We start from the raw sequence: 27,694 nt of genomic DNA on the forward strand, positions 1-27,694 counted from the left end.
ACTAGACCCTTCCTTGGTCACCTGTGTGCCACCAAGACCCATCATGGTCCTTGACACCTTGTGAAACTGATTGGGATGATTTTCTGTGCTGGTTCCTCCCCACCACGGCACCCTAAGGTATCACTTGGTGGACACTTCTGTTCTCTGACAGCAGCCTGGGGCCCTGACTAACAACGGGTGTCTTCAGAAGCTAGGCAGAAAGGCCTGATGAGGTGCTGTGGCCTGTAAGGTGCAGGTGGGTATTCCATCTCCATTCTTTCTAGGTCCCTGGACCCCAAACAACCAAGAGGTAGAGCCTAGGACTGGGACAGGAATAAGGGCAGTGCCCATAAAGCCTGACACCAAACTGAGGTCCACCTTAAGGCATGGGCACACCTTCCACCCTCTTACTGTCATCTAATATGCTCAGGGGAGCTGGGAAGCGATCAGATGGGTGAGGTACCTGAGTTCTAGCAGAGCGCAGGCTGGGTGCCAGGGATGCTCCTTGGCCATCTCACTGCCTGAGGGAGAAGTCCTGTGTCCTGGAGGAAGGAACAAGTACATCTTATGAGGGCCCTGCCTTTGTCCCAGAGGCTCCTGGCTCTTATTCATATCTGGGTTCTACCTGTCCCAAGACTTATTCCTGAGATCAGCTTAAGTGTGAAGCAGACGGAGGAGACATGGCTCCTTAGCTGAGAAACCAAACTGAAGGAGGCCAGGCACATGCCCGAGGGGGCTGAGTTTCAGTGAAGAGGCTGGGGCGGAGTGATTTGGCGAAGATGATGGAAGGCCAAGGAATGAGATGGGACACCCAGAAATCAGGTTGATAGAGTACCTGGGTTCAGACGAGGGTCTCTGAGTGATCCTGGTGGCTGGCTGATGATGTACCAGGGGTAACAGCAGGCTGAGCTTAGGGTTCTGTGGGGGCACCAGGAGAGAGGTGTTGGAGCAGTCAAGATGGCCCACAGGGTGCAGGGGGAGGCCTAGGAGGCTCTAGAAAGGGCAGGTGGGTTTCTAATAAGACAGGCTAATAAAGAGAAAAATACAACTTTTGGATTTTCTTTATTTTGTTCATTTTTCCCCCCTCTTGACAGCTTAGAAAATTCCTTTGGAAAACTATCCCATCTCTGCTGAACTCAGGGTAAGGGAGGTCCAGAGGCTGCCAGAGAGAGGAGGTGGGGCCTTCAGCCTTGGCCCCTCTCACGCACCCCTATACATCCTGGGAGACAATAGTGCAAATCTCTACTTCACACCTGAGGTGACAGGAGGTTGCACTTTCTAAGGCAGAGCTTCCTGTCAGGACACCATGCCCTCCGTGGTCTCTCTCAGAGGCCAGCCTGCAGGGTTGGCACCATGGAGTATGTGCCCGCCCACCCCTCCCCCACTGGCCCACAGTGGAATTGTCTTCTTGGGTTTCTGGTAATTTCATCAGGGCTGCATCATGTTGCCAAAGCTACAGATAGCATCTCACTATGCTCTTCCCTAACAGAGCCTCTGAGGCTGGACACAGGCTGAGAGTTGGAACAATAGGGTGGAGATCTGGGGGGCTGTGAGGGTCTGTGAGGGTCTGGGATACCGGAACAGCTTTGAGGAACGATGTCACTCGCCACTGGAACCTGTGGAAAAAGGAGAAGGGGCGGGTTTGCCTGCAGAGGCCCTGAGCTCCTGGAACTCTTGTGCATTATGTTGTCTCCTGACAGCTCCACCTAGACAAACCCCCAATCCGGGTGTGGGCGAAGAGACCCCCCCCCCCTCAGGCCAGGCAGAGAGACTGTCCCCCAGCACAGGTCCACCTTAACTGGGCAGCCCTGTGGGCGGGGCGCATTGTTGATGCCTGTGCAGACAGCAGTCCAGGCCCGAGTGTGGGACAGACTTGCAGGCAGCACTCCAAGCTCCCAGCCTGCGACCCAGCTCCTCACGCGGAGTCTGCAGCCCCGCGCCATGGTCCAGGGGGCCTCGGAGCCTGATGGCCCCGGCTGGGGCTGGGATGGGGAGGATGACTGGGACAGCGCTGTCCTCACCCTGCTGGCGCTGGCTGTGGTGGCTGCCACGGCACTGGCTTTGCACTGGTTTGGCTCCGGGCAGGACCAGGAGGCGGCAGGACCTGCATCCACAACCCCCGGGGCCCAGCCTTCTCAGGCTGGAGGAGCCAGCCCAGCCCTGCCCCTGCAGCCCAAGGTCAGTGGTGGTGTCGAGGGACACAGCTCAGGGCAGGGGCAGCCAGACCCTCCAGGACGTGGCCAGGGGAGTCCAGCTGCAGCAGGGGCCCAAGATCAGGAGCTCCGGGGAGGTGGCCTGGCTGCCACAGCGGCACCTCCGCTCAAGACACCCGGCGAGGTGGCCAGTGGAGGGGCCTTGGGACGGCAGCACGACAGTGCCACTCCGGAAGCCCTGCGAGGTAAAGGAAGGGAGCCTCTCAGGCCAGATACTGCCTTCCTGGGTCGGAGCAAAGTAGGGGGGACATCCGGCCCCCTCCTGATACACTTCACCCCTCGGAGTCCTGGCAGAGAGACTGAAGGGCAAGTGGAGGCAGGAGGTGTTCGAGCCAAGGTGCCAGCTCACCAGGCCCTGGTCCACACAGCAGAACAGGACACCAGCCCCTGGCAACAAGGTGTAGGGCCACCTGGCTCGCTAGAGAGAGGTCGAAGAAGCCGGCGGTGGCAGGTGGACCAAGGCTCAGAAGATAGACACCGCCGCCTCCCAAAGCTGGACCCCCTCCGCCTGGGCTCTGTGGTGAGTGTGTGGGATGCCGTGGATGCAGCCAGCAGCCTCTCCACAGGCTCCCAGAGGCCTCCTCTCCCCTTGGAGCTGCCTCCACCACGTGCCACGCAGACTGGGCCTTTGACAGAGGGCACAGTGAAGGGGCACAGGGAGAGCAGCCTCCATCCAGCCTCAGTCCTAGCTCTGGAGAGCAGGGAGGCTGGGCCCCAGGCTCCCAGGGAGTCTCAGGGACCCGCAGCCTCCGTGGAAGGCTGGCCGTGGGAGAGGAGCTTCGTCCAGACCCCAGACTCCATGGGCCCATGGCCAGAGGGGTCGCAATGCGGACATCCACTCTTGTCTCAAGGACGGGGGACCGCAGACGCCAGCGATGCGGTAAAGGCTGGGGCTCAAGGCTCTGGAGACCGCCCTTTCTTCAGCTCAGGGCCGGGCGGGGCAGAGCAGCAACGGGGCCATGGCCTTCTAGAAGGGAGACCATCTTGGCAAGGCCAGCGCGGGCAGAGCAGCGGGCAGGAGGCAGGCAGTCTGGACACAGAAAAGCGCCCCCCAGACACCCCTGGCTCAGCCACGCTCTCCCCGTGCATCCCTAAGCCCCTCCCGCCCTTGGCTTCCCCGCCCACAGCACATCCCCACCGAGGTCTCTTACCTGCAGGCTCAACCCTTCCGACCTCCTTTCCTTCAGACTCTTTGTCCCTCAGAGTTAGTCAGGGTTCTGCCGAGGATGAAACTCTCAGGGCAGTGTCAGCCCCAGCCCCAGCCCCTGCCCCTGCCCCTGCCCCTGCTCCAACTCCGCCCTCCTCCCCAGCCCCAGCCCCAGCCCCTGCCCCTGCCCCTGCTCCAACTCCGCCCTCCTCCCCAGCCCCTGACCCAGCCCCAGCCCCAGTTCCGACCCCTGCCCCGAGTAGTGAGTCAAGGCCTATGTCCCAGGAGCCCAGTGTGGCTCTCTGCAAGGACAACCAGGAAGGGCAGATCTCATCTAGCTGGGAAAACCTCATTTCGATGGTTCTTAGGAGTCACCCTTTCCCCAGGCAAGAGAGACGCCAAGGGAGAGCCCCAAGGGCAGCTCCCAGGAGCCCTAGAGATCCCAGCACCGATGCACCCTCTGAGAACAGAGAGTCTGGTTCTCCCCCCGAAGGGGCCGCCACCAGCCTGGAGGTCAGGAATGGCTCCGCCGTTGGAATGGTCACAGAAGCTGGCACAGGGGGCCTGCCTGAGGCTGGGTGTCCGCAACAGCAGAGAAGCTCGGGTACCAGGGAGGCTCCTACCCCAGACCCTCCCTTAGGCCCAAGGCCAGATGCAGTGGATGAGAAACATCCAGACTCCCCACTGCCTGGAGCCGCAATGCCCGGGGCCCCATCACGGTCCCCTGGGCAGAGGCAACCTGGCCCTGTACCCTCCCCCACCGCGAGGGGGGTCTCACAGCCTGTCCCACAGCCCCGGAAATGCAGCATGTGTGAAATAGCAGAGAGCTCTGAGCGGGAGGTCAGCCAGATGGTACCACTGAGGCAGGAGGGAGAGGCTCCAGGGGAGAGGCCCCGCCCTGCAGGCAGCGGGGCAGTCCTCACAGAAAAGCAGGAGGCCCGAAAACTCAAGGTGCTTCTGCAGAGGCCCGGGAGCCGGGGGGTGGCGGAGGGGCCTCGGAAGCCCAGCTCCCTAGCCCGGGAGCCCGCTCTGGCCGCGGCTCGACGACAGCGGCTGGACCTGGGCAGCTGCCTGGATGTACTGGCCTTTGCCCAGCAGCACGGGCAGCCTGGCCTGGTGCAGGAGACCTATGCGCTGATGAGTGACAATCTGCTGCACGTACTAGGAGACCCGGGCCTCTACCGGCAGCTGAGCGGGGCCGAGCGGGAGCGCATCCTGAGCCTTCGGACGGGCCGGGGCCAGGCGGTGGTGGGGGTCCTTGTGCTGCCCAGCCTCTACCCGCTGAGCCGCTCGGGGCTCACAAGGGGCCCTTGTGGGGAGGAGGCCCCTACGGTGGGACCCGCACCCCTGCCTCCTCGCACGCACCTGCACGTGTTCAACCCCCAAGAAAACACATGGCGGCCCCTGACACAGGTGCCGGAGGAGGCCCCGCTGCGGGGCTGTGGACTCTGCACCATGCACAACTACCTGTTCCTGGCGGGGGGCATCCGCGGCTCCGGTGCCAAGGCTGTCTGCTCCAACGAGGTCTTCTGCTACAACCCACTGACCAACATCTGGAGCCAGGTGCGGCCCATGCAGCAGGCCCGTGCCCAGCTCAAGCTGGTGGCCCTGGATGGGCTTCTTTACGCCATCGGTGGAGAGTGCCTGTACAGCATGGAGCGCTATGACCCGCGCACGGATGCCTGGACCTCGCGCGCGCCCCTCCCTGCGGGCACCTTCCCTGTGGCACACGAGGCTGTGGCCTGCCGTGGGGACATCTATGTCACCGGGGGCCACCTCTTCTACCGCTTGCTCAGGTACAGCCCTGCGAAGGATGCGTGGGATGAGTGCCCCTACAGTGCCAGCCACCGGCGTCCCAGCGACATGGTGGCATTGGGAGGTTTCCTGTACCGCTTCGACCTGCTGCGGGGTGTGGGCGCTGCAGTGATGCGCTACAACACTGTAACGGGCTCCTGGAGCCGGGCTGCCTCCCTGCCCCTGCCCGACCCGGCCCCCCTGCACTGCACCGCACTGGGCAACACCATTTACTGCCTCAACCACCAGGTCACCGCCACCTTTACGGTCTCTGAGGGGACTGCCCAGTTCCAGGCCAGGGAGTTGCAGCCCTTTCCTCTGGGGAGTAAGGGGGTCCTCTGTCCATTCATCTTGACTCTGCCTGCCACCGACCGGCTGCAAACAGCCCTCTGAGCTGCTGCTCTCTAGGGAGACCCTGGGCCTGGGGGTCTGAGGGCAAGTGGAGCACAGGAGGTGGCTGGCAGAACCTTCTGCTGTTGTTTCTGGGACAGCTTTGTTTTTCTGTTCTAATAAGGGTCATGATCTCCCCCTTCCCTACCCCCTTCCCTGAAAGAGCCCCCTCCCCCTGGAGCTCAGGCTCCTTGCATCTGGTTAGAAGCCGGCTTCTAACCTTCCCACCACAGCATGCTGTTTACTGCCTTTTCCGCTTAGTTCTTGCCCTGACGCCTCAGCTGGCTCACACAGCCCAGCCCCTCCTCCAGGGGGCTCCTCCTCCTCCTCCTCCTCCCCTTCTCTGGGCTCCCAGGAGCCAGGTTCCCTCTTGCAGCACTGCACTGCCTGGAAAAATCTGTGTGGGGGTCCCTCTGGTGCTTTGAGAGCCAGGGACCGATGTGTCCTTGAGGACCAGGATTTGGCCTACAGAGGGGCTGAGTGACTGCTGAGCCAAGGAAGGAGGTGGCTAGAGAGATAGTCACACTTCTCCGTTCTGTCCCTAGGGCTCCAAGCTGGGCAAGAGGTCTGTAAGGGAATGGGACAGGGGAACAAGGAACAGAGAGTCCCCAGAAAAATGTTCTTGCCTCAGGCCTTGGGAGCCTGGTTTGGGTCTTCCTGGGAAAAACTCTGCAGCCCTCCTTTGTCCGGTTGGTCCCCAGAGGCCTGGAACCCTTGCCTGTGAAACTGTTCTGCTGACTGTAGCCCCTGCCTGTAACCACTTGGGCTCATGCCCCTCTGCAGCCTGTGGGGTCTCTCCCCCCCCCTTTGCCCCTCCAGAAGCAGCCTCACTTCCCACCACCCCCTGTTCTTACGTGAGACCCAGGTTTCACCTGAGCTCTTTCCCTTGTTAGCTGCGGACTTAGCCGAGACATCGGATTCCATTCTTCTCATCTGTGTAGTGGGGAAAATGAACATCTGTTACTCAGGAGAGCTGTGAGGGCATAAGGACACATGTGAGCGCCTAGCGCAGTGCCCAGGATGAATAGATAATGTTCCCCTTTACTCATTTTGGAATCCATCACAGGAAGGTAAATAAATCTGACTGAACACTGCTGCCTGTCCCACCGTGTGCCCTGGTTTGCCCCATCTGGCCCTTTTTATTTTGCTTTTTATTCCATCCTTGGTACTACTGGCACTAAATACGTTTCATTCATTGAAAGCATCTACATCTTATGATTCTCATTTTTTGCTCACAAGGCTCGCTATGCTGCTGGGTAGGACAGAAAGGGGTCCTCAGGTTGCTCTTAAAAATAAGTTTATTGAAAAACAAGTACAGTTCATACAGCTATATATTACGGTTGCTGTTACCCTGCCAAGCAGAGAGGGCTCTGTGTCCCCGGGGCTTCTCCACACTGGCAGGCAGAAGCACGGTGGCCGTGGGTGGGCAGGGGGCCTACTGTTTGTGCTTGGTCTCAGTGAGCAGCTCTTGCCAGTTCTTCTCCATCTCCTCCTTGCAGTTGAGGAAGGCATCCTCCAGCCGGCGCATGGACTCCGCCAGTGTGGGGTTGGTGCGCATCACCACCATGTCGTAGGCCATCCATGTGGCTTGCACTGCAACAACCAGATGGGCCCTGATCAGGCTACTGAATGGGGCTGTGGCTCTGAGCACTCCAGGGAGGGCCAGATGCCTCCAGCCATGCTAAGCATCCCAGGGACCAGATCCTGCTGAGTTGCTGGTAGGCTACACGTTATAGGGTTCATAAAAACCACTATTAAAACTTCTTCCTACACAGAGCACTACTGACACTCCCCTGATCTCACACAAGTCCTAACTTCTGGATACCTCAGCCCGTGATGCTAAGACTGGAGGCCTGTCTGATATAAAATATTAGGACCATTTAGAGCAAACTCAGGTCCTTACCTATCTGCAGTTTACAGCTAGTGGTTGCAGGGTGAACCCTGAGGGGTCGTAACACCCATCCAAGCTCACATGCTCAAGGAGGACTGATTATTCCTACTCCTGCAAAGCCCTGAGCCTCATGTTACCTTACGCACAGTGGCCTGGGATGCCTGCCCACTTCTGTCTGGGTACCTCTGTGCTCTCATTAAGGCCAGCCCAGGGACTCCTCCTTCTGGAAAGGTTTGCTGCATCCCATGTTAGGTGTCCTTTGGTGCTCGCCACTGCACTGAGTTTCTTGCTGTTTCCCATCGAGAGCTACTCGAGGGCTTATAGGTGAACACATGCTTCTTATACAAATTCAACGGAAGTCTGCAGAAACCTCATCTCTCTACAGCACCCACCGCACTGGTGTGGTTCTACCCTCTATAATTACAAAGAACAAAGGTCATCTCCCTTCCACATGACAGCCAACCACCGTACATATATCTCCCCCTTAAAACTGCTCTTTGCTGGGCTAAAACATACTGGACACTTTGGGGAACTGTGTCCTCAAGGAAATTAACCAAAGAGGAGATAAGCAAATAATAATAACACATGAATATCTACATACAACCAAGGTCAGCAGCAATGACAGACTTGATGTTTTACAGAAAGTACCATGTTTGGTTAAGGAAAAATTGTTAGAAAAGCTATGTGCAGTATCTTAACAGAGGGCATATAGTTATATGGCGTGTACAGGAATTCTTGAACTTTTGGATGTATGAGAGTCACTTGGGACACCTTTTAAAATGTAGATCACTGGCCGCTCCCACAACTCAAAGAGGGTCTTGTCTAACATGTTGTGAATGGTGCCTAGGAACCTGAATTTTAACAAGGAGACCACCCTTATAGACTGCCTGGACAGTAGGTGCAGCATGTACCTGGGAGTCAGAACAGTTTGCTTTCTGGCTCTCTCTACTTGCTACCTGTATGCCCACAAACAAGTGACTTAAGTTCACCAACCTCATTTGTAAAGGAGAGACAACATCCCAGTCTCACAGCTGGCTATGATTAAATGGATGATATGTAAAATGCCTAGCACATATTATGGTGTTCAAGACAGGAGAAACCCTTACCATAAAATAAATAAGAGGTATTCAGGGCAAAGAGAGTGGGTAAGAAATAAAAATTCAGAAGGAAAAAAGAGCTTGCAGAAATGAGTCTCATACGGTTCCACACAGCAGTTGGAATTCTAGCTCTGAATTTCCTAAGGCGAAAGCAGAGGAAACATGCTCAGATTTGAAACTCGGTGGCCATAAAATAAAAACAAACCCATGAAGGACACCTGGGTGGCTCAGTCAGTTGAGCAGTTGAGTGTTCAACTGCGGCTCAGGTCATGACCTCACGGTTCCTGGGTTCAAGCCCCACATTGGGCTCGTTGCTGTCAGCATGGAGCCCGCTTTGGATCCTGTGTCTCCCTCTCCCTCTGCCCCTCCCTTGCTCACACACACACACACACACACACACACACACACACACACTCTCTCTCTCTCTCTCTCTCTCTCTCTCATAAATAAATAAACAACAACAACAACAAAAACGGGCACCTGGGTGGCTCAGTCGGTTAACTCAGCTCAGCGTCTGACTTCCACTCAGGTCATGATCTTGTGGTTCATGGGTTCAAGCCCCACATCAGGCTCTGTGCTGACAGCTCAGAGTCTGGAGCCTGCTTCTGTGTCTCCCTCTCTCTCTGCCCCTCCCTCACTTGTGCTTTTTCTCTCTCTCAAAAATAAATAAACAAAACAACCATTAGATGCTTTTATCCTAAGAAAAAATTTTCCTATAGGTATATTCTATGAGAAGCATATAATATAGTTGAAAATGTCCTTGACAACATCTCTACTTGAAATACAAAGTGATTCTTCTATGTCTATTTTTGTAATCACTGGTAAAAGAAAGCTGTTGGCATATTGCCAAAGCACAGTCCAGAAAAGGCAATTCAATGAGACACCAAAACACTATATCAAGAGCAAAGCCCTTTTTAATTTGATCCAAGGAAGAAAATTCAGAATGCACAGAAAAGAAAGAACTCATGATCATCAGAAGATCCTCCAGAAATGCACATCTCTTGAGTTTTTCATTCATTCAATATTTATTGAGCACCTTTGTGTTGGCATTTTGCTAAGGCACTCCTGGTCTCCTGGCAATATAGCAGTATGCAAGATAGACACACCCCACCTTCAGGAAGTGTCTATAGGGGCCACGGGAGATAGAATAAACACACAAGACAATCACAGGTTGGGAAGGGTGCTGTACGGCAATAAGCAGCATGTGTTGGGACAGAGAAATGGAGTAGGAGGAGTCTTTAAACCAGATGGTAAGGGCAGGCTCTCTCTGAGAGCTTTTGGTAAGGCCTGCACTTTAGCAAAGCCAAGGTCATAATCTCTGGAAAAGCCTGAACAGCAGATATTCTAAGAAGCCAACTAGGGCTCACCTGATACACTACCTGCTGGGTAGGACTAAAATCCTCATACAGAAATCAAGAAAAAACAGCCAAGATGTGGGGCACCTGGGTGGCTCAGTCGGTTAAGTGCCTGACTCTTGATTTCAATTTAGGTCATGATCTCAGGGTTCATGGGTTTAAGCCCTGCTTCGGGCTCTGTGATGCTGGTATGGAGCCTGCCTGGGATCCCCTCTCCGCCCTCCCCTTCCCTGTTCATACATGTATGCACTCTCTCTCTCTCTCAAAATAAATGAGTAAATAAATAAATAAATAACCACTCAAGCTGTACACCTAAATGCAGGGTTCAAAGGATGAAGATAAAGTGTTCCAAAATTCTGTTGTAGGAGAGGGGAGGACATCACTTAGGGATGTAGTAAGTGAATTTGCTTTGAGGGCCTAGAAGGTAGACAGGGAGTACAGGAACGATGACAAAGGGCAGGCTCAGCCATGTGATAAAGGGACAAAGATGGGCCTGGACTTTATAGCCATGGGCTAATTCCCACCTTTGGCAAAACAGACCAATCAACATTTTAAATGTAATTGGTGAAGTTATATCTCCCAAATCTCAGGCCCCAGATGGTCTTACAGATGAATTCTACCAAAATTTGAAAGAACAGTTAATTCTTACATAATACGATTCCAGAAATTAGAAAAAGAAGAGTGATAACCTCACTGTATGGATATAGGAGCATTCCATTTATGTTCTAGAAAATTTGAGTACAGAGATAAACAAAAATAAATACATAATTTTCCCTAAGTTAGTTTGTTCCAAAATCAAAGATTATATGAAAAAATATAGTTCTATTTTATATCAATATAGATATAAAACTCTAAACATAACATGAACCAACCAAACCTAACAATGTGTTAAAATAGCATGTTATGATGTAGAATTTGTAACAGAAATTCAGCCCTGGGGGCTGAGCGCGGGTGCCATCAGGATGCTGCGCACAGGCTCTGCTCTGCTCTCTGTGCATAGATTCACAGACAAACATGAATGGATAACAACAGAAAATGGTGTTGGAACAGTGGGAATCAGCAATTTTGCACAGGAAGCTTTGGGAGATGATGTTTACTGTAGTCTGCCTGAAGTTGGGACAAAACTGAACAAACAAGAGGAGTTTGGTGCTTTAGAAAGTGTGAAAGCTGCTAGTGAACTCTATTCTCCTCTATCAGGAGAAACAACTGAAATTAATGAAGCTCTTGTGAAAATCCAGGACTTGTCAACAAATCTTGTTATGAAGATGGTTGGCTGATCAAGATAACACTCAGTAACCCTTCAGAACTGGATGAATTAATGTGTGAAGAAGCATATGAGAAATACATAAAACCTATTGACGAGTGAAAATGGAACCCCTAAATAAACTAGTATGAAACAATTTAATCTAGCATAATTGTCTTAAATTAGTGGTGCGTGGAGGATTTAAAATAGCAACTTTTGGGGCACCTGGGTGGCTCAGTCGTTGAGCCTGGGACTTTGGCTCAGGTCATGATCTCCAGTTTGTGGGTTGGAGCCCCCCATTGGGCTCTGTGCTGACAGCTCAGAGCCTGGAGCCTGTTTCGGATTCTATGTCCTCCTCTCTCTCTGCCCCTCCCCCGCTCATGCTCTCTCTTTCTCTCAAAAATAAATAAACATTAAAAAATTAAAAATGAATAAATAAATAAAATAGCAACTTTTAGCAATACTAGTGCAAAAAGAAATCACTCGCAACAACATTAACGAAAGAAAACACCCCTTAACTTTCTAATGATTGCAGATAAACATAGCATGTATCTTTTTTGCCATACCTTATGATTTTTAGGCTAGGCTCTAGTTATAATATTCAGAATCCTGTAATTATTTGTGGTTAAAAACTAGTTATAAAAATTATGTAATTCAAGGATAACACTGTCATCTTAACTCTTAGGGAATATCGTAACTTGTTTGCATCTCTCCCTGGATTGGAGTCAAAATACTTAAATGATCTATCCATTGGAAATAACTGGCAGTGGAGAAAGGTTTGTTAGTTCTGTAGTGTCAGATAAAGAATACTACCTTAATTTTGCAATATACTGTGCTTTCAAAATAGCTGGTGCTATTTTTAATATGGTGAAGCAACAGCCTTGCAGGAAGATAAATAGTTTAATAATAATACATTCAACTTCGTTAAAAAAATAAAAATAAATAAAAAGGGGGAAATCATAGGAATAGCTCAATTAATGCCCAAAAAAAGGGCAGTTAACAAAATTTAATACCTATTTGTGGTTTAAAAAAATCAACTCTAACAAATTAGAAATAATGGGAGACATCTTAAGCTTACTAAAAGTGATATACCAAAATTTACAACATATATACTTAATGGAGAAGCTATGTATATATTCCCTTTTTATTTATTTATTCATTTTTACCTAAAAAATTTTTTTTAACGTTTATTTATTTTTGAGACAGAGAGAGAGAGACAGCATGAACAGGGGAGGGTCAGAGAAAGAGGGAGCCACAGAATCTGAAACAGGCTCCAGGCTCCGAGCTGTCAGCACAGAGCCCGACGCAGGGCTCAAACTCACAGACTGTGAGTACCAGTATACCCTGGTATACTGTTGGTAGGATTGTAAAATGGTGCATCATTGTGTAAAACAGTTTGGCCTTCTTCAGAAAGCTAGACATAAATTCCACTTCTAGGTAATTCTCCAAACAATTGAGAACAGGTACTCAAACACATACTTGCATATAGATGTTCACAACAGTGCTATTCACAATAGCTAAAAGGTGGACACAACCCAAATATCAATCAAAGGATGAATGAATAAAGAAAATGTGATATATCCATACAATGGGATAATTATTCAACCATAGAGAGGAATGAAGTACTAACATATTCTATAATATTGATGAACCTTGAAAATATGCTAAGTAAAAGAATCCAGAAACAGATTGTATTCACATACCATATGATTCATTTATATGAAATATCCAGAATGGGTAAATCCATAGAGACTGAAAACAGATTGGTGGTTGCCAAAGGCTGAGGATAGAGGCATATGGGGGTGACTGCTTAGGGGTACAAAGTGTCTTTTTTAAAAAGTTTACTTATTTACTTTGTGAGAGAGAGAGCATGAGCCCACAGGTGGGAGGGGCAGAGAAAGAGGGAAAGAGAGAATCCCAACCAGCCTCCGTGCTGTCAGCACAGAGCCCGATTCAGGGCTTGAACTCATGAAACCTGAGATCATGACCTGAGCTGAAACCAAGAGTCAGAAACTTAACTGAGCCACCCAGGTGCCCCCACATAGTGTCTTTTTTGAATGATGAAAACATTTTGAACTGGATAGACTTGGTGGCTGTATGACATTGTGAATGCATTAAATGCTACTGAATGTATACTTTAAAATGGTTAATTATATGGTATGTGGATTTCACCTAAGTTGTTTTTTTTAAGCTTATTTATTTTTGAGAGACACAGAGACAGCGTGAGTGGGGGAGAGGCAGAGAGAGAGAGAGAGAGAGAGAGAGAGAGAGAGAGAGAATCCCAAGCAGGCTCTGCACTGTCAGAATAGAGCCCCATGCGGGGCTCAAACTCACAAAACTGTGAGATCATGACTTGAGCCTAAACCAAGAGTTGGATGCTTAACCAACAGACCTACCTAGGAACCCCTCACCTAAACTTTTCTATTTAAATTTAAGATGTTTCTATCTTTTATATTTAAATTTAAACTTTTCTCTAAAAGAGAGAGAATGAGTCCGGGAGAGGGGCAAAGGGAGAGAGAGAGGAGAATCTTAAGCAGGCTCCACACTCAGCGTGGAGCCCGACATGGGGCTCGATCCCACAACCCTGGGATCATGAGCTGAGTTGAAATCAAGAGCCGGTCAGTCAACTGATTGAGCCACCCAGGTGCCCCTCACCTAAAATTTTTCTATTTAAGATGTAGGGGGACACCTGGGTGGCTCAGTTGGTTAAGCATCTGACTCTTGGTTTCAGCTCAGGTCATAATCTCATGGTTCTTGAGTTCAAGCCCTGCTGACACTCACAGCCTGCTTGAGAATTTCTCCCTCTCTCTCTGCCCCTCCCCCACTCCCTCTTCTCTCTTTCTCTCAAAATAAATAAACTTAAAAAAATAAAAGCAGAAACTTTATACATAATATAAAAAAGTGACATACCAAAAAAAAGAAATGGAAATAAAAGAATGTAAACAAAAAAGGGAAGATTCTTATATGGATTAATGATGACAACATGCTGTGAGCTGAAAAGTATGCCAACTCTCTGCCAGAGAACTCTAAAGAAAAACAAACCAACAAAACCAAAATAATTAGAAAACAACAAACGAAGGACCCACTATGGTAGAAAGGGTATTATCTATTATCAATTACAAATTAAAAACATACCACACTGTCCTCATTTTGCCACGCAAGTAGGTACCATGGAAATTATCATATTCCAATATCTATTTCACTGTTAGCACTGTACTAGGAAAGGATGATGTCAGGAAGCTTAAGATACAGCTTTATTAAAGTGCATAAAAAATCAGGGAGCTAAGACACATTCATTCATTTAAAAAATATCTATTAGGGGCGCCTGGGTGGCTCAGTTGGTTAGGCGATCGACTTCGGCTCAGGTCAAGATCTCAGAGTTCGTGAATTCGAGCCCTGCGTTGGGCTCTGTGCTGACAGCTCAGAGCCTGGAGCCTACTTCGGATTCTGTGTCTCCCCCTGTCTCTCCCCCTCCTCTGCTCACACTCTGGATCTCTCTATCAATAACAAATAAACGTTAAAAAAATTAAAAAAATATATCTATTAAACATCTATTATGGGTCAGCATCTATTCTGGGGACAGAGCAGTGAGAAAGAATGTCAAAAAGTCTTGGCCTCATGACCATTATATAATAAATAACAGTAAGTAGGGGCGCCTGGGTGACTCAGTTGGTTAAGCTTCCAACTCTTGATCAGCTCAGATCATGATCTCCCAGGTCGTAAGATCTCCCAGTTCGTGAGATAGAGCCCCCAGTCAGGCTCTGCACTGACGACATGGAGCTGGGATTCCCTCTCTCCCTCTCTCTCTGCCCCTCCTCTATTTGCATGCTTGTGCACATGTGCACTCTCTCTCTCAAAATAAATAAACATTTAAAAAATAACAATAAGTAAACCTATGTAGTATGTTAGAAAGTAATAAGTGCTGGGGCGCCTGGGTGGCCCAGTAGGTTAAACAGCTGATTTTGGCTCAGGTCATGATCTTGAGGTTTGTGGGTTCGAGCCTTGCACTGGGCTCTGTGCTGAAAGCTCAGAGCTTGGAGCCTGCTTCAGCCCTCTCTCTCTGCTCCTCCCCTGCTTGTTCTCTCTCTTTGTCTCTCAAAAGATGAATAAAAACGTTAAAAAAAAAAAAAGAAAGTAATAAGTGCTGAGGAGAAAAATAAATCCATGAAGGAGGGTTGAGAGTGCCAGGGAAAAAGGATTTGCAATTTCAAGAAGAGCACTTGGGGGGCGCCTGGGTGGCTCAGTCGGTTGGGCGGCCGACCTCGGCTCAGGTCATGATCTCGCGGTCCGTGAGTTCGAGCCCTGCGTCGGGCTCTGTGCTGCCGGCTCAGAGCCTGGGGCCTGTTTCGGATTCTGTGTCTCCCTCTCTCTGCCCCTCCCCCGTTCATGCTCTGTCTCTCTCTGTCTCAAAAATAAATAAACGTTAAAAAAAATTAAAAAAAAAAAGAGCACTTGGGAAACACTTTACGGAGAAGGTGACATTTTTATTTATTTATTAAATTTTTAACGTTTATTTATTTTTGAGAGAGAGTGAGTGGGGCAGGGGTAGAGAAAGAAGGAGACAGAGAATCTGAAGCAGGCGCTGGGCTGTCAGCAGAAAGCCCAACGTGGGGCAAGAACCCACGAACCTCAAGATCGTGATCTGAGCTAAAGTTGGATGCTCAACTGACTGAGCCACCCAGGTGCCCCAAGAAGGTGACATTTAAATTACCTTTTGATGAGTAGAAGTTCTTAACGTTAATGTAGTTCAACGTATCAATCTTTTATTCTGTGTTTAGCATTTTTGCCTCTTGTTTAGGAAATTCTAGTCCACCCCCAAAGTCACAAGATATTCTCCCCTATTTTCTTTCCAAGTTTTAAACATTTTTGATACCTAAGCCCTTACTGTTCTGAAGCTATTGTGTGTATGTGTGGGTAGGGATGCATTTGTAATTTTTATTCTTATGGATAACCAATTTCTCCAGCTTACTTATTAAATAGTTCCTTCTTAAAAAATAAAAATAAATGGTTTATTCTTTCCTTCACTGATCTGTCATTTCACCTATTATATATAAAAATTCCTGTGTGTATGTATGTACACATGTGCATGTTTGTGTATATGAGCATGTTATGTGTGTACATGTGTGTGAGAGAGTGTGTGTTCACGTGTGTATGTGTGTGTATGAGTGTGTTATGTGTGCACATATCCATGTGTGTGTGTTTATGTGTGAGTGTGTGAGCGTGTGTGTGTGATGTGTGTGTGTGTGTGCGTGTGTGTGTGTCTGTCTGTTTCTGGGCTCTCTGTTGCATTCTGTTGCTCAATTTGTCTATTTCTAAGTCAATATGACACTATATTAACTATATAGTTTTATAATAAGTCCTGGTAATGGTAGGGTGAGTCCTCTGTCCTTGTCTTTCTCAGAAATATCTTAGCTATTTTTGGGTTGTAAGTCTCTCAAAAATGTTTTAGAATAAACTTGTCAAGTTCCATGATAAACCCTATTAGGATTTTCACTAAAACTACTTTAAAGCAAATGATGAACTCTGGGGAGAACAGACATATTACTTTAAGTCTTTCTATTCATAAATGTAGCTACAGCTCCATTTATTTTGATCTTTAGTATCTGTTAGTCAAGTTTTATAATTTTCTGCATATAGGCCTTGCACATTTCTTGTTACATTTCTTCCAGGGGAATTAATAGATGTGTCTATGCACGTGCATGTGTATGTTTGTGTGTTACTGTTGTAAATGCCTTTAAAAAATGTGTTCTAATTCCTTGTTGCTGGTATATGTAAATGCAATTAACTTTTGTACACTTATCTTTTATGTAACATATTATCTCCAATTACATGTGTTTTAGATGTTCTGCATAAGTGTGGTAGCCAGCTTCCAAGTTGAGCCCTGTAGTAGTCCCGGCCTTCTGCTTATCACACCCTTATGTAGTTCTCTCTCACACTGTACTAGAGTAGATCCATGTGACAAGTAAAATATGACAGAAGTGATGGTATGTCACTTCTAAGATGAGCTTATAAAAGATCGTACCTTCTGTCTCTGGCTCTTTCATGTGTGTATGTAGTATTATACTATATTATATTACATGTAATTGCTCTGGGGTAAGTTACGTCATGAACAGCCTTCTGGTGAGGCCACATAGAAAGTGGCCTGCCAACAGCTATGTGAGCTCAGAAGGAGATTCTCCAGCCTCTGGTCAAACATCTGGAGATTGAAACCACAGCCAACAGTTTGACTGCAAACTCATAAAATACATATCCAGAGCCCAGCTTAGCTACTCCTAGATTCCTGATCTTCAGAAACTGTGTGATAATAAATATTTTTTGTTTTCAGTTGCTAAATTTGGGTTAACTTGTTATGAAGCAATAGATAACTAATACAGATTTTGGTACTTGAGTAAGTGCTCCTGTAACAAAACTGTGAAACGTAGGAGTGGCTTTGGAGTGTTTCAGGGGATGGGAGCTGGAAAAGCTGTAAGGATTCTGAGGAAAGCATTAGTGAAAGATTAAAGTACCTTGAGCACACTGTTCATAGGATTTGGAGTTTGAGGAGGCTGCCAGTGAGGATTTACAGAAAAGTGAGGAAACTCTTATTGGAAACTAGGGGAGAGGAGACTTGCTATGTGGTGGCAGAAGATTTAGCAACACTGTCACAGGAAGTAATGTGGAAGGGAGAAAATGTACTTAATGAACTATTCATAGGGTTTACCTTCATGTTTAATATTTTATTTGTTTTCCATTGCCCTGTGCATTTCAGACCTTCCTTCTGAGATCATATTCCCTTTACTTAAGTAAAACTTTTAGTAGTTCCTTTAAAGCAGGTCTCTTTGTGACAAATATTGTAAGTTTTTATTCATTTGCAAATGTCTTTATTTTTTCCTCATTACTGAATGATAATTTTGTTGGATGCATAATACTGCGTCAATAGTGTTTTTATGACATTTAGATATTATTCCACTAAGTTCTGGTTCTCACAATTATTGTTCAAAGTTCACTCCGTTCTGATACCCTATGTCTTTTGGTTGGCGCATTTAGTCCATTTATCAAAGTTCACTCCAATTGTTACTCCTTTGATCTCTCTCTCTCTGGTTTCCTGTAGTTTTTCTCTTTGTCTTTGGTGTTCTGAAGTTTCACTATTATGTGTCTAGGTATGGATATAATTTTATTTTACTTAATGTATTTTGTTTCTTGGATCTATGATTCAATTTTTCATTAGTTCTGGAAAATTCACAGACATTATATTATTAGGTATTGCCATTATTCCATTGTCTCTAATGTCTTTTTTTCCTGAGATGCTAATTAGGTATATATTAGAACTTCTTGGTCTATATCACAAGTCTCTTAATCTCTTCATACTTTTACTTTCTTTATCTCTTTTTGATGCATTATCCTGCAATTAATCATCTCTTCAACTGTTGTTGATTTCGTTTTTATCTCACAATTATATTTTTCTTTTTAAGAGACTCCATTTGTTCTTTTCAAAAATGTCTATCCTTGAGTTTCTTTTATTTAAAAAAAATTTTTTTTAACGTTTATTTATTTTTGAGACAGAGACAGACAGAGCATGAACAGGGGAGGGGCAGAGAGAGAGGGAGACACAGAATCTGAAACAGGCTCCAGGCTCTGAGCTGTCAGCACAGAGCCCGATGCAGGGGCTCGAACTCACGGACCGTGAGATCATGACCTGAGCTGAAGTCGGCCGCTTAACCGACTGAGCCACCCAGGCGCCCCCCTTGAGTTTCTTTTATACTCATCTTTGTAACTGCATCCATTACTTCTGTAGCCACTTTATACACAGCTATTTGCATTCTGCATCTGACATCACCTATAGTCCTTGGAGATCTAAATATGTTGACTTGCTTCTGTGGACTTTCACTCACAGCGGCTTATCATTTCATGTATTTGGAAGGCAGCTTTGCTCGCCACTATACCACCAATGCTGTATCTGGTAAATATTTATCTGTGAGGTCATTGCTGAGGTAGCTTCCAATCTCTTCCACACCGCTATATAATCTTTCTAAACCCTTTCTATAAATCTTTATGTTTTTCCTCTGCTTAGCTTTCTTCAATTATTCCCCTGTTGACTACAGAATGACTTCTTAGTGTGGTACACAAAGTCTTTCATGATTTGACCCCAAATGATTCATTTAGATTTATTCTCTTACCACTTCCACTTGTAGTTTATTCTGTAGAAGTTTAACATTAAATCCAACCAACTTTCTTCTACTTTTGTTCCTTGGCACAAATTGTTCTTTCTATTTGAAAGCCTTGCCCATCACTTGTCTATTTGAGAAACTCCTAACAACTCCTACTTCAGAGAAATGCTTCATGCCTCATCTTAAAAATTTCCATAATTTAGGGGCACCTGAGTGGCTCAGTCGGTAAGCGTCCGACTTCAGCTCGGGTCATGATCTCGTGGTTTGTGAGTTCGAGCCCTGCATTGGGCTCTGTGCTCACAGCTCAGAGCCTGGAGCCCACTTCGGATTCTGTGTCTCCTTCTCTCTCTGCTCCTCCCCCACTCACACTCTGTCTCTCTCTCAAAAAAAATTTCCATAATTTACCAGACAGATTTCAGCCATCAATTCCAAATCTCACTGGAACTTTACTATCCTTTTATTATACCAATTAACATAGTATACTGCATTTCTTAATTGTTTATTTATTTATTAAATGTTTATTTTATTTTGAGAGAGAGAGAGGGTGGTGGGGAGGGGCAGAGAGAGAAGGAGACACAGAATCCGAAGCAGGCTCCATGCTCAGCACAAATCCCGACACAGGGCTCATCATGTCTATGAGATCATGACCTGACCGGAAATCAAGAATCAGATGCTTAGTTGACTGAGCCATCCAGGCACCCCTGTATACTGCATTTATATGTCTATACATTTATTTCCCCCATTAGATTATAAGCAATTAACGTGCAGGGCTTGGCATGTGTTTATTCAGGAAGTACTTGTTGAGTGAATGAATGAATGAATGGTGCTTTAACCCTGCCCCCAAGTCATGATATTTCTTTGGCTCTGAGATTATATTTTTCCAGCTTTTTAAAAGTCTAACTGAGGGGCGCCTGGGTGGCGCAGTCGGTTAAGCGCCCGACTTCAGCCAGGTCACGATCTCGCGGTCCGTGAGTTCGAGCCCCGCGTCAGGCTCTGGGCTGATGGCTCAGAGCCTGGAGCCTGTTTCCGATTCTGTGTCTCCCTCTCTCTCTGCTCCTCCCCCGTTCATGCTCTGTCTCTCTCTGTCCCAAAAATAAATAAAAAAAAATAAATAAAAGTCTAACTGAGATAAAAATTGTATATATTTAAGGCATACAATGTGATGTTTTGATATTTGTATACATTATGAAATGATTACCACAGACAAGGTAATTAACATTTCTATCACCTCACAGTTATTATTTATTTTGTGTGGTGAGAACACTCAAGATCTATATACTAAGTACATTTATTTTTTTCGGAGAGAGGGGGAGAGTATGCATGCAAGCAGGGAAGGGGCAGAAAGAGGGAGAGAGAGAATCCCAAGCAGGCTCCACTCTGTCAGCCCAGAGCCTGACACGGAGCTTGAACCCACAAATTGTAAGATCATGACCTGAGCTGAAATTAAGTTGGACACTTAACCAACTGAGCCATTCAGGCGCCTCAAGAAATTTCTACAAAGACTTATATTACCCCCAAATCAGACTACTGTGCAGAACATTTATATAAAAATAGAATTATAAAAAAGAGGAAAATATGTGAAACTAAAACTAAGGAAAGAATCAGCTAAAGAACAAATAATGGACCTTATATCAATTCAAGGGGTGTGATGTGGAAAAAGCACCAAGCGGAGAGGGTGTGGAATTGTGCATGATAAAAGCCTCATTTATGCCAAGTGTACATAGGCTAAACCTTTTTCATTCCTGTGAGAAAAGAAATGCACAAGCCTTTCAAGAAGTGTAGCTGCTTAAATATAATAGTTGCAAGTATCAGACAACTTTAATTTTACTCACATTTAAAAAATTGTCAAAGCTGAGTGTTTTATGTGACTTATTTCAATATAAATACCTGTCAACCTTATCTTGAAAGGAGAGAGTATTTTTTTTTTAATTTTTTTTTCAACGTTTATTTATTTTTGGGACAGAGAGACACAGAGCATGAACGGGGGAGGGGCAGAGAGAGAGGGAGACACAGAATTGGAAACAGGCTCCAGGCTCCGAGCCATCAGCCCAGAGCCTGATGCGGGGCTCAAACTCACAGACCGCGAGATCATGACCTGGCTGAAGTCGGACGCTTAACCGACTGCGCCACCCAGGCACCCCAGGAGAGAGTATTTTTAATAACACTATTACCTTAGCAACATTAACTGACTTAACTACTGTTACTTAATAACTTACTTAGCTACTACCTTAATTATTATTGGAATATTTGCTGAAAAAAGAGTCGCTAGCAGATCTAAATAAAAATGCAATATGCTGTTTGGTTCCTTTGGCACACCAGGTGGTTTGGAAGTAAATGTTAAAAAGGAACACAAAGAGGGGTGCCTGGGTAGCTCAGTCGGTCCAATTCTTGGTTTCGGCTCAGGTCATGATCTCACGGTTTGTGGGTTCGAGCCCTGCACTGGGCTCTGTGCTGGCAATGTAGAGCCTGCTTGGGATTCTCTCTCTCTATCTCTCTCTCTCTCGCTCTCGCTCTCTCTCGCTCTTTGCCTCTCCCCCACTCACACTGTCTCTGTCTCTCTCAAAATGAATAAATAAAAATTTTAAAAAGAGGAACACAAAGTAAAGTAGGAGAAAATATAAGTAAATATTTCACTAATCTCAGATTAGGGAAAGATTTTCTTTTTTTTTTAAATCCTTTTTTTAAAGTTTTTTTAAAGTTTATTTATTTATTTTGAGAGACTGAGCAAGCATCTGAAAGCAGGGGAGGGGCAGAGAGAGAGGGGAGCAGAGGATTCAAAAGTGGGCTCCGCGCTGACAGCAGTAGGCCAACTTGGGACTTGAACTCACAAACCTGAGAGATCATGACCTGAGCCGAAGTCAGAGGCTCAACCAACTGAGACACCCAGGTGCCCCAGACTTTATAGTCTTAATACATAAAGACCTCTTACAAATCAAGAGATTCTATCACAGAAGTCTGCTATTTCCGTCTTGTTCTCAGTGCCAAGCCAGAGTTAAGGCTAGTTCCTTTTTAGCTTTTAGTTTTGCAAAGCTTCATAATTGATCCTTCCACTAGTCATCCCTCTCCAAACCATCCCTCCTTGGTTACCAGAGGTATCTTTCTAAAACACAAGTGTCTTCCTTGAAATCCCAATGGCTATCTATTACCTAAATAAGAAAAGAAACAAAAGGAAAGAAAAGAAAGGTCAAATTCCTTAGGCTGATGTTGAAGACCCTTCTTCTCACCTTTTCAGCCTCTTCTTTGGCCTGCCCTCTTGTGGTTCTCATGCTCTAATCTTGCTCCCTATGCCCAGCTTTCCCTCACTGGCACACACACACACTTGGCTATTTCTTCTACAGGACTGCCCCTCCTCTCTACCTCCAGCATCCCTACCTCATCTGTCCAATCTGAATTCCTTCCCTAATGCGCTGTTCAGAGCCTCACTTGCCTCCCCAAGCAGTCAGCCTCTCTTTCTTCTCTGCTCCCTCCCCAGTAGTTGGTATACACCATTATCAGCATTTACTAGATTACAGTTTTAATAGAAAATTAAAATGTTTTAATTTATATATTTAAATTATAATTAGTCATTTTGATGTCTGTTTCTGGCCCCCTACCTACTTCTTTTAATGAAGGAGCATCTCTATTTGATATCTCTATTCCATCCTAATCCTACAATAGCATATAGTAGGTACTAAGTGAATACTGTTAGATAGGAGAATATTTTATTAGATTGAAGGAATTATATAACTTTTGGTAGAAAACAAATTATAGGACTTTTTAATTAATTAATTATTCGTTTGTTTATTTATTTATTTATTTTTAAAGTTTATTTATTTTGAGAGAGATAGAGAAAGTGAGAGACTGCATAAGCAGGGGAAGGGCAGAGAGAGAGAGGGAGACAGAACCCCAAGCGGGGCTTGAACCCATGGACCATGAGATTATGACCTGGGCTGAAATCAGGAGTTGGACGCTGAACTGACTGAGTCATCCAGGTGCCCCCTAGAACATTTTTAAAAGACAGTTTACAAAATATAAAAAACTTTCAAGTACACAGGCAAAAAAATTGCCAACATTTCAAGTAGAAATTTTCTAATTTTTTTTTAAAGTTTATTCATTATTGAGAGATAGAGAGAGACAGAGCATGAGCAGGGGAGGGGCAGAGAGAGGGGGAGACACAGAATCCGAAGTAGGCTCCAGGCTCCAAGCTGTCAGCACAGAGCCCGACGCGGGGCTTGAACTCACAAACCGTGAGATCATGACCTAAGCTGAAGTTGGATGCTTACCAACTGAGCCACCCAGGCACCACTCAAGTAGAAATTTTCTAAAGCCTGTTGTAATAAATGGAGATTGTTTGCAAACTAAAAATGTCCTTTAAAAAGGTTGTTTCTCATTTTGAGTAGAGTATGCACGCTTTCTAAAATTTGTTTTACATTATTATTTTCTCTAATAAAACTTAGGCTTATAAATTAAAGAATTATACATATTCTGAATTAGTAAAGAACAAATTAAAGAAATTATAATGGTGGGGGGATGCCTGGCTGACTCAGTCAGTAGGCCACGTGATTCTTGATCTCAGGGCTGTGAGTTCAAACCCCACACTGAGTGTAGAGATCACTTAAAAATAAAGCCTTTTTTGTTTAGGTTTATTTATTTATTTAGACAGAGAGAGAGAGAAAGAGCACATGGGAGGGGCAGAGAGAGGTAAGAGAGAGAATCTGAAGTAGGTTCCACACTGTCATCACAGAGCCTGACTGGGGGCTTGATCTAACGAACTATGAGATCATGTTCTGAGCCAAACCCAAGAGTTGGATGCTTAACTGACTGAGCCACCCAGGTGTCCCCAAAATAAAGTCTTAAAAAAACAAAGAAATTATAATAGTATCTCCACCACTGCTGGTTATCACTTAGTGGAAACATGTGGACTAACAGACTAACATTCTTATTCAAAAATGGAGAAATTTGTTCAACTCTATTCTTGTTCTATTCCACTGAACTAACTGTACCTCCCATTTCAGCACCTCATCAGTCTTAGCGCTATTACTCTGAACTCTTTCTATGTAAACGACTCACAGGAAGAATGTTCCAATTCTGTTCATAGGTGTTATATTAACATTGTCATTTTCTGAATACTTGAGCTTGGGTTTGGTACTGTGCCCAGTTACAAAAAAGAAATCACTATTTCTGCCCACAGGAGGATAATAGTCCAGTTGAAGAAGTAACATGAAAACACACATAAAGTAATCAGAAAATAATTCAAGGCAATATTTAGTGGTATTGTCAAATTTTGTGGCATAGTAGTTACATGGTATAGAAGCTGAGAAGTGGTCAGGGAAGGCCTGTTAAGGCACTTGATTTGAGCTCAGCAGTGTAGGAAGAATCTGAGCTACTGGACGTAAGGGGGAAGACATTGTACCTGAGATTTTCTCCATCTCTTCTAGTAGCTTTTCCAAGTCTTTATTCAGGTCTGACAGCATTTTCAGCATGTTGTCATAGTTTCTTTCTCCAGGATCAGAATCAGCCATCTAGGCAGTGCACAAAAGAAGATACAGTGTGACAGACTGACGTTTCAATTCCAGCTCTATTACTTATACCTGGGTAGCCCAAGCCAGAAACCCAAGGCCATCTTTAATTCCTCCTTATCTTCTTTTCCTGACCAAATGGGTCACTGAAACTCACCAATTTTATTTGTTCATGGAATAAATATTTAATCATCTATGGGTCAAGAAGGTCTGCTGCTTGGGAGTCACCAGTGAACTGAGCACTGCCTTTGTGGAACTCATAGCCTGGCCCAGCTCTTTAAAATCTCTCAGTCCCTTCCTTTCTCTCTCCAAGGTTGCAGCTTTAATTCGGGTCCATTCCATTAACCACCATTGAATAGATTTACTGAGCATCTACTATGTGTCAGATGTCTACTATGGATGTGGATATTTCAGTGTATTTGTAGATCCAGACAGAAAAACCCATGCTCTCACAGAGCTTCCATTCCATGGAGGAGACGAATAATAAACAACGGAATGGTAAGCATACCTTCAGTTTGTGGTTCACTGCACAAAGAAAACAAGACAGGGTGGTTTAATAAAGAGGATATTTCATGGGGAGGGGTGCTTTTGCTTATAAAGTCAGATAAGTCCTTTCTAATGAAGTGACATTTGAATTGACACTTGAATGATAAAAAGGAGTTGGCATATAAAGAGCTAGGGGAAGAGTTCTAGATAGAGGGAACGGCTCAAGAAAAGGTGGGAGTGGCCCTGATATGTTCTGCTTTAAGGCATGAAAAGAAAGTAAAGAATGGGGTTTAGGAGAAAAGTGGTATGAGACGAGATCAGCTAGGTAGGCAAGAATTTTTTTTTTTTAATTTGAGAGAGAGCGAGCAAGCACACGCACATGTGAGCAGGGGAGAGAGAGACAGAGACAGAGAGCGAGAGGGAGAATCCCAAGCATGCTCCATGCTCAGCAAGGAGCTCAAGGCAGAGCTTGATCTCACAACCCTGGGATCATGATCTGAGCTGAAATCAAGAGTCTGATGCTCAACCTACTGGGCCACCCAGGTGCCTCCAGAATTTTGGTTTTATTTTGAGTGTGAGGGAAAGCCACTGGAGGTTGAGAGCAGGGGATATATTTTAAGATAATGACTTCAGGGGTGCTTGGGTGGCTCAGTCGGTTAGTGGTCAACTTCAGCTCAGGTCATGATCTCATGGTTCATGGGTTTGAGCCCTGCATCAGGCTCTCTGCTGTCAGTGCGGGGCCTGCTTCAGATCCTCTATATACTGCCCCCCTTTCCCCCTCCCCTGCTCACATGCTCTCTCTTTCAAAAAAAAGTAATAAATAAACATTAAAAAAAGATAATGACTTCAGCTGCTGGTTGGAAACTGGACTATTGCAGAAGGTTGAGAGGAGGCAAAAGTGGGAAACCAGTTAGTTAAGAGAGCATTAGAATGATCTAGAGATGGATGTAGCTTGGACTAGGGTGGTAGGTAATGATATCAATGGTGAAAAGTGGAAGGGTTCATGCTATAGTTTGGAAGATGAGCCAAAAGAATTTGGAAGAGGATCTGATGTGTCTATATTTGCAGGGGTAAATGATAGGGAGAGAGATATCAAAATGATTCCTAATTTTTATGAGAACAATTTGATACATGGTGGTATTATTAGCCAAAAAGGGGAAGACTAAGAGAGAAGAAGATTATAAGGGAAACCAAATGCTCTATTTTGAATGTTAATGTGAGATGCCTATTAGGCCTCCAAGTGGAGATTCAAATAGGCAGTCGAATATATAGGCCTGGAGCTCAGGAGAAAGGCTGGAGTTGAAAATACAGAGTTTGGAACTGATGGTGCAGGCTCTCTTCACCTTTCATTTGGACTATTTTCATAGACTCTTGACTGATTTTTCTGCTTTTAGCTTCCTCTTGTCAAATCCATCTTCCAGTTCACCTCCAGAATGACCTTACCTAACATGCAAATCTGAGCATGTCACTCTCTTTGCAAGCTTTCAATAGCTCCCATCTTCTTTCAGGATAAAATATAATCTCTTTACTATAGATATAAGATCCCTTAATATCTAGCTCCTGACTGTTCCCATTCTCATCCAGTTCTGAGTTGTGACCAAATAATTGAAGAAAGCCTTAAGAGATCTAGAATTTGGGCTCCTGGGTGGCTCAGTTGGTTGTGTCCAACTTCAGCTCAGGTCATGATCTCACAGTTTGTGAGTTTGAGCCCCACATCAGGCTCTGCACTGACAGTGTGGAGCTTGCTTGGGATTTTCTCTCTCTCCCTCTCTCCCTCCGCCCCTTCCCCACTTGCATTCCCTCTCTCTCTCAAAATAAATAAATTTTAAAAAGAGAGATCTAGAATTTATTGAGATATTTAAAATCTGTAAGAGTTGTGTATTTCCATGAGACGTGATAAAAAAATATCCATGAAAAAACCACAAAACTCTGCAAGGTTAAAAAATCTACAGTTTTCCTACAAAAGAGCTAAATAAATAAAAAATATAATAAAATAATTCTATCATGTAGGTGGTTGCAAAAATCTCTGTGAAGGCAAAGTAGATACACAATTCATATCTATGTTGTGTGGGGTACTTGCTCAATTCATTAATTTATAAGATTGCAGTTATATTCTTTTACCCATACATTTAACACATATTTATTGAGCACTACTCTAGATTCTGAAAATACAGCAGTGAACAAAACAGGTTAAAATCCTTGGTTTCATGGAATTCATACTCCATGGTGAGAGGAGACAATAAACAAGATTAATAAGTGAAATAAACATAAGGAGGGGATAAGTACCAAGGAAAAAAGTCAACCAGAGATGGAGTGTGGGAGGAAGTGTGTGTAAGGTGATGGCTGAAATTTAAATAAGTGTACAGTCTTGTGATGAGCACCAGGTGATGTATGGAAGTGCTGATTAATATTACGCTGTATGCTAACTAAATAGAATTTAAATAAAAAAACAAA

General features: G+C 45.5%; 2 protein-coding genes across 2 annotated transcripts in view; one reads left to right on the forward strand and one right to left on the reverse strand.

Moving 5' to 3' along the window:
• Positions 1-1,920: 1,920 nt before the first annotated feature.
• On the forward strand, positions 1,921-5,526 carry KLHDC7B (kelch domain containing 7B). The gene is made up of 2 exons (XM_030322331.1): positions 1,921-3,072; positions 3,523-5,526. Exons 1-2 carry the CDS (start codon positions 1,921-1,923, stop codon positions 5,524-5,526), a joined length of 3,156 nt encoding a protein of 1,051 aa, XP_030178191.1.
• A 1,288-nt stretch (positions 5,527-6,814) lies between these two features.
• SYCE3 (synaptonemal complex central element protein 3) overlaps positions 6,815-27,694 on the reverse strand; it is a 30,070-nt gene continuing 9,190 nt past the window's right edge. Inside the window, exons 2-3 of the mRNA XM_030321011.1 lie at positions 24,649-24,757; positions 6,815-7,116 (exon numbers count right to left, since the gene is read on the reverse strand). Of these exons, the coding sequence (XP_030176871.1) occupies positions 6,959-7,116; positions 24,649-24,757 (267 nt within the window). The 3' untranslated portion in view covers positions 6,815-6,958. The remainder of the gene's footprint in view (positions 7,117-24,648; positions 24,758-27,694) is intronic.

This window comes from Lynx canadensis, chromosome B4, assembly GCF_007474595.2.
Source record: "Lynx canadensis isolate LIC74 chromosome B4, mLynCan4.pri.v2, whole genome shotgun sequence".
Classification (NCBI taxonomy): Eukaryota; Metazoa; Chordata; class Mammalia; order Carnivora; family Felidae; genus Lynx; species Lynx canadensis.

Coding starts and splice junctions, on each gene's coding strand:
- KLHDC7B (XM_030322331.1), top strand. CDS start 1,921: ATGGTCCAGGGGGCCTCGGAGCCTGATGGCCCCGGCTGGGGCTGGGAT. Junction 3,073..3,522: donor CCGCAGACGCCAGCGATGCG/GTAAAGGCTGGG, acceptor CCAGCCCCTGCC/CCTGCCCCTGCTCCAACTCC.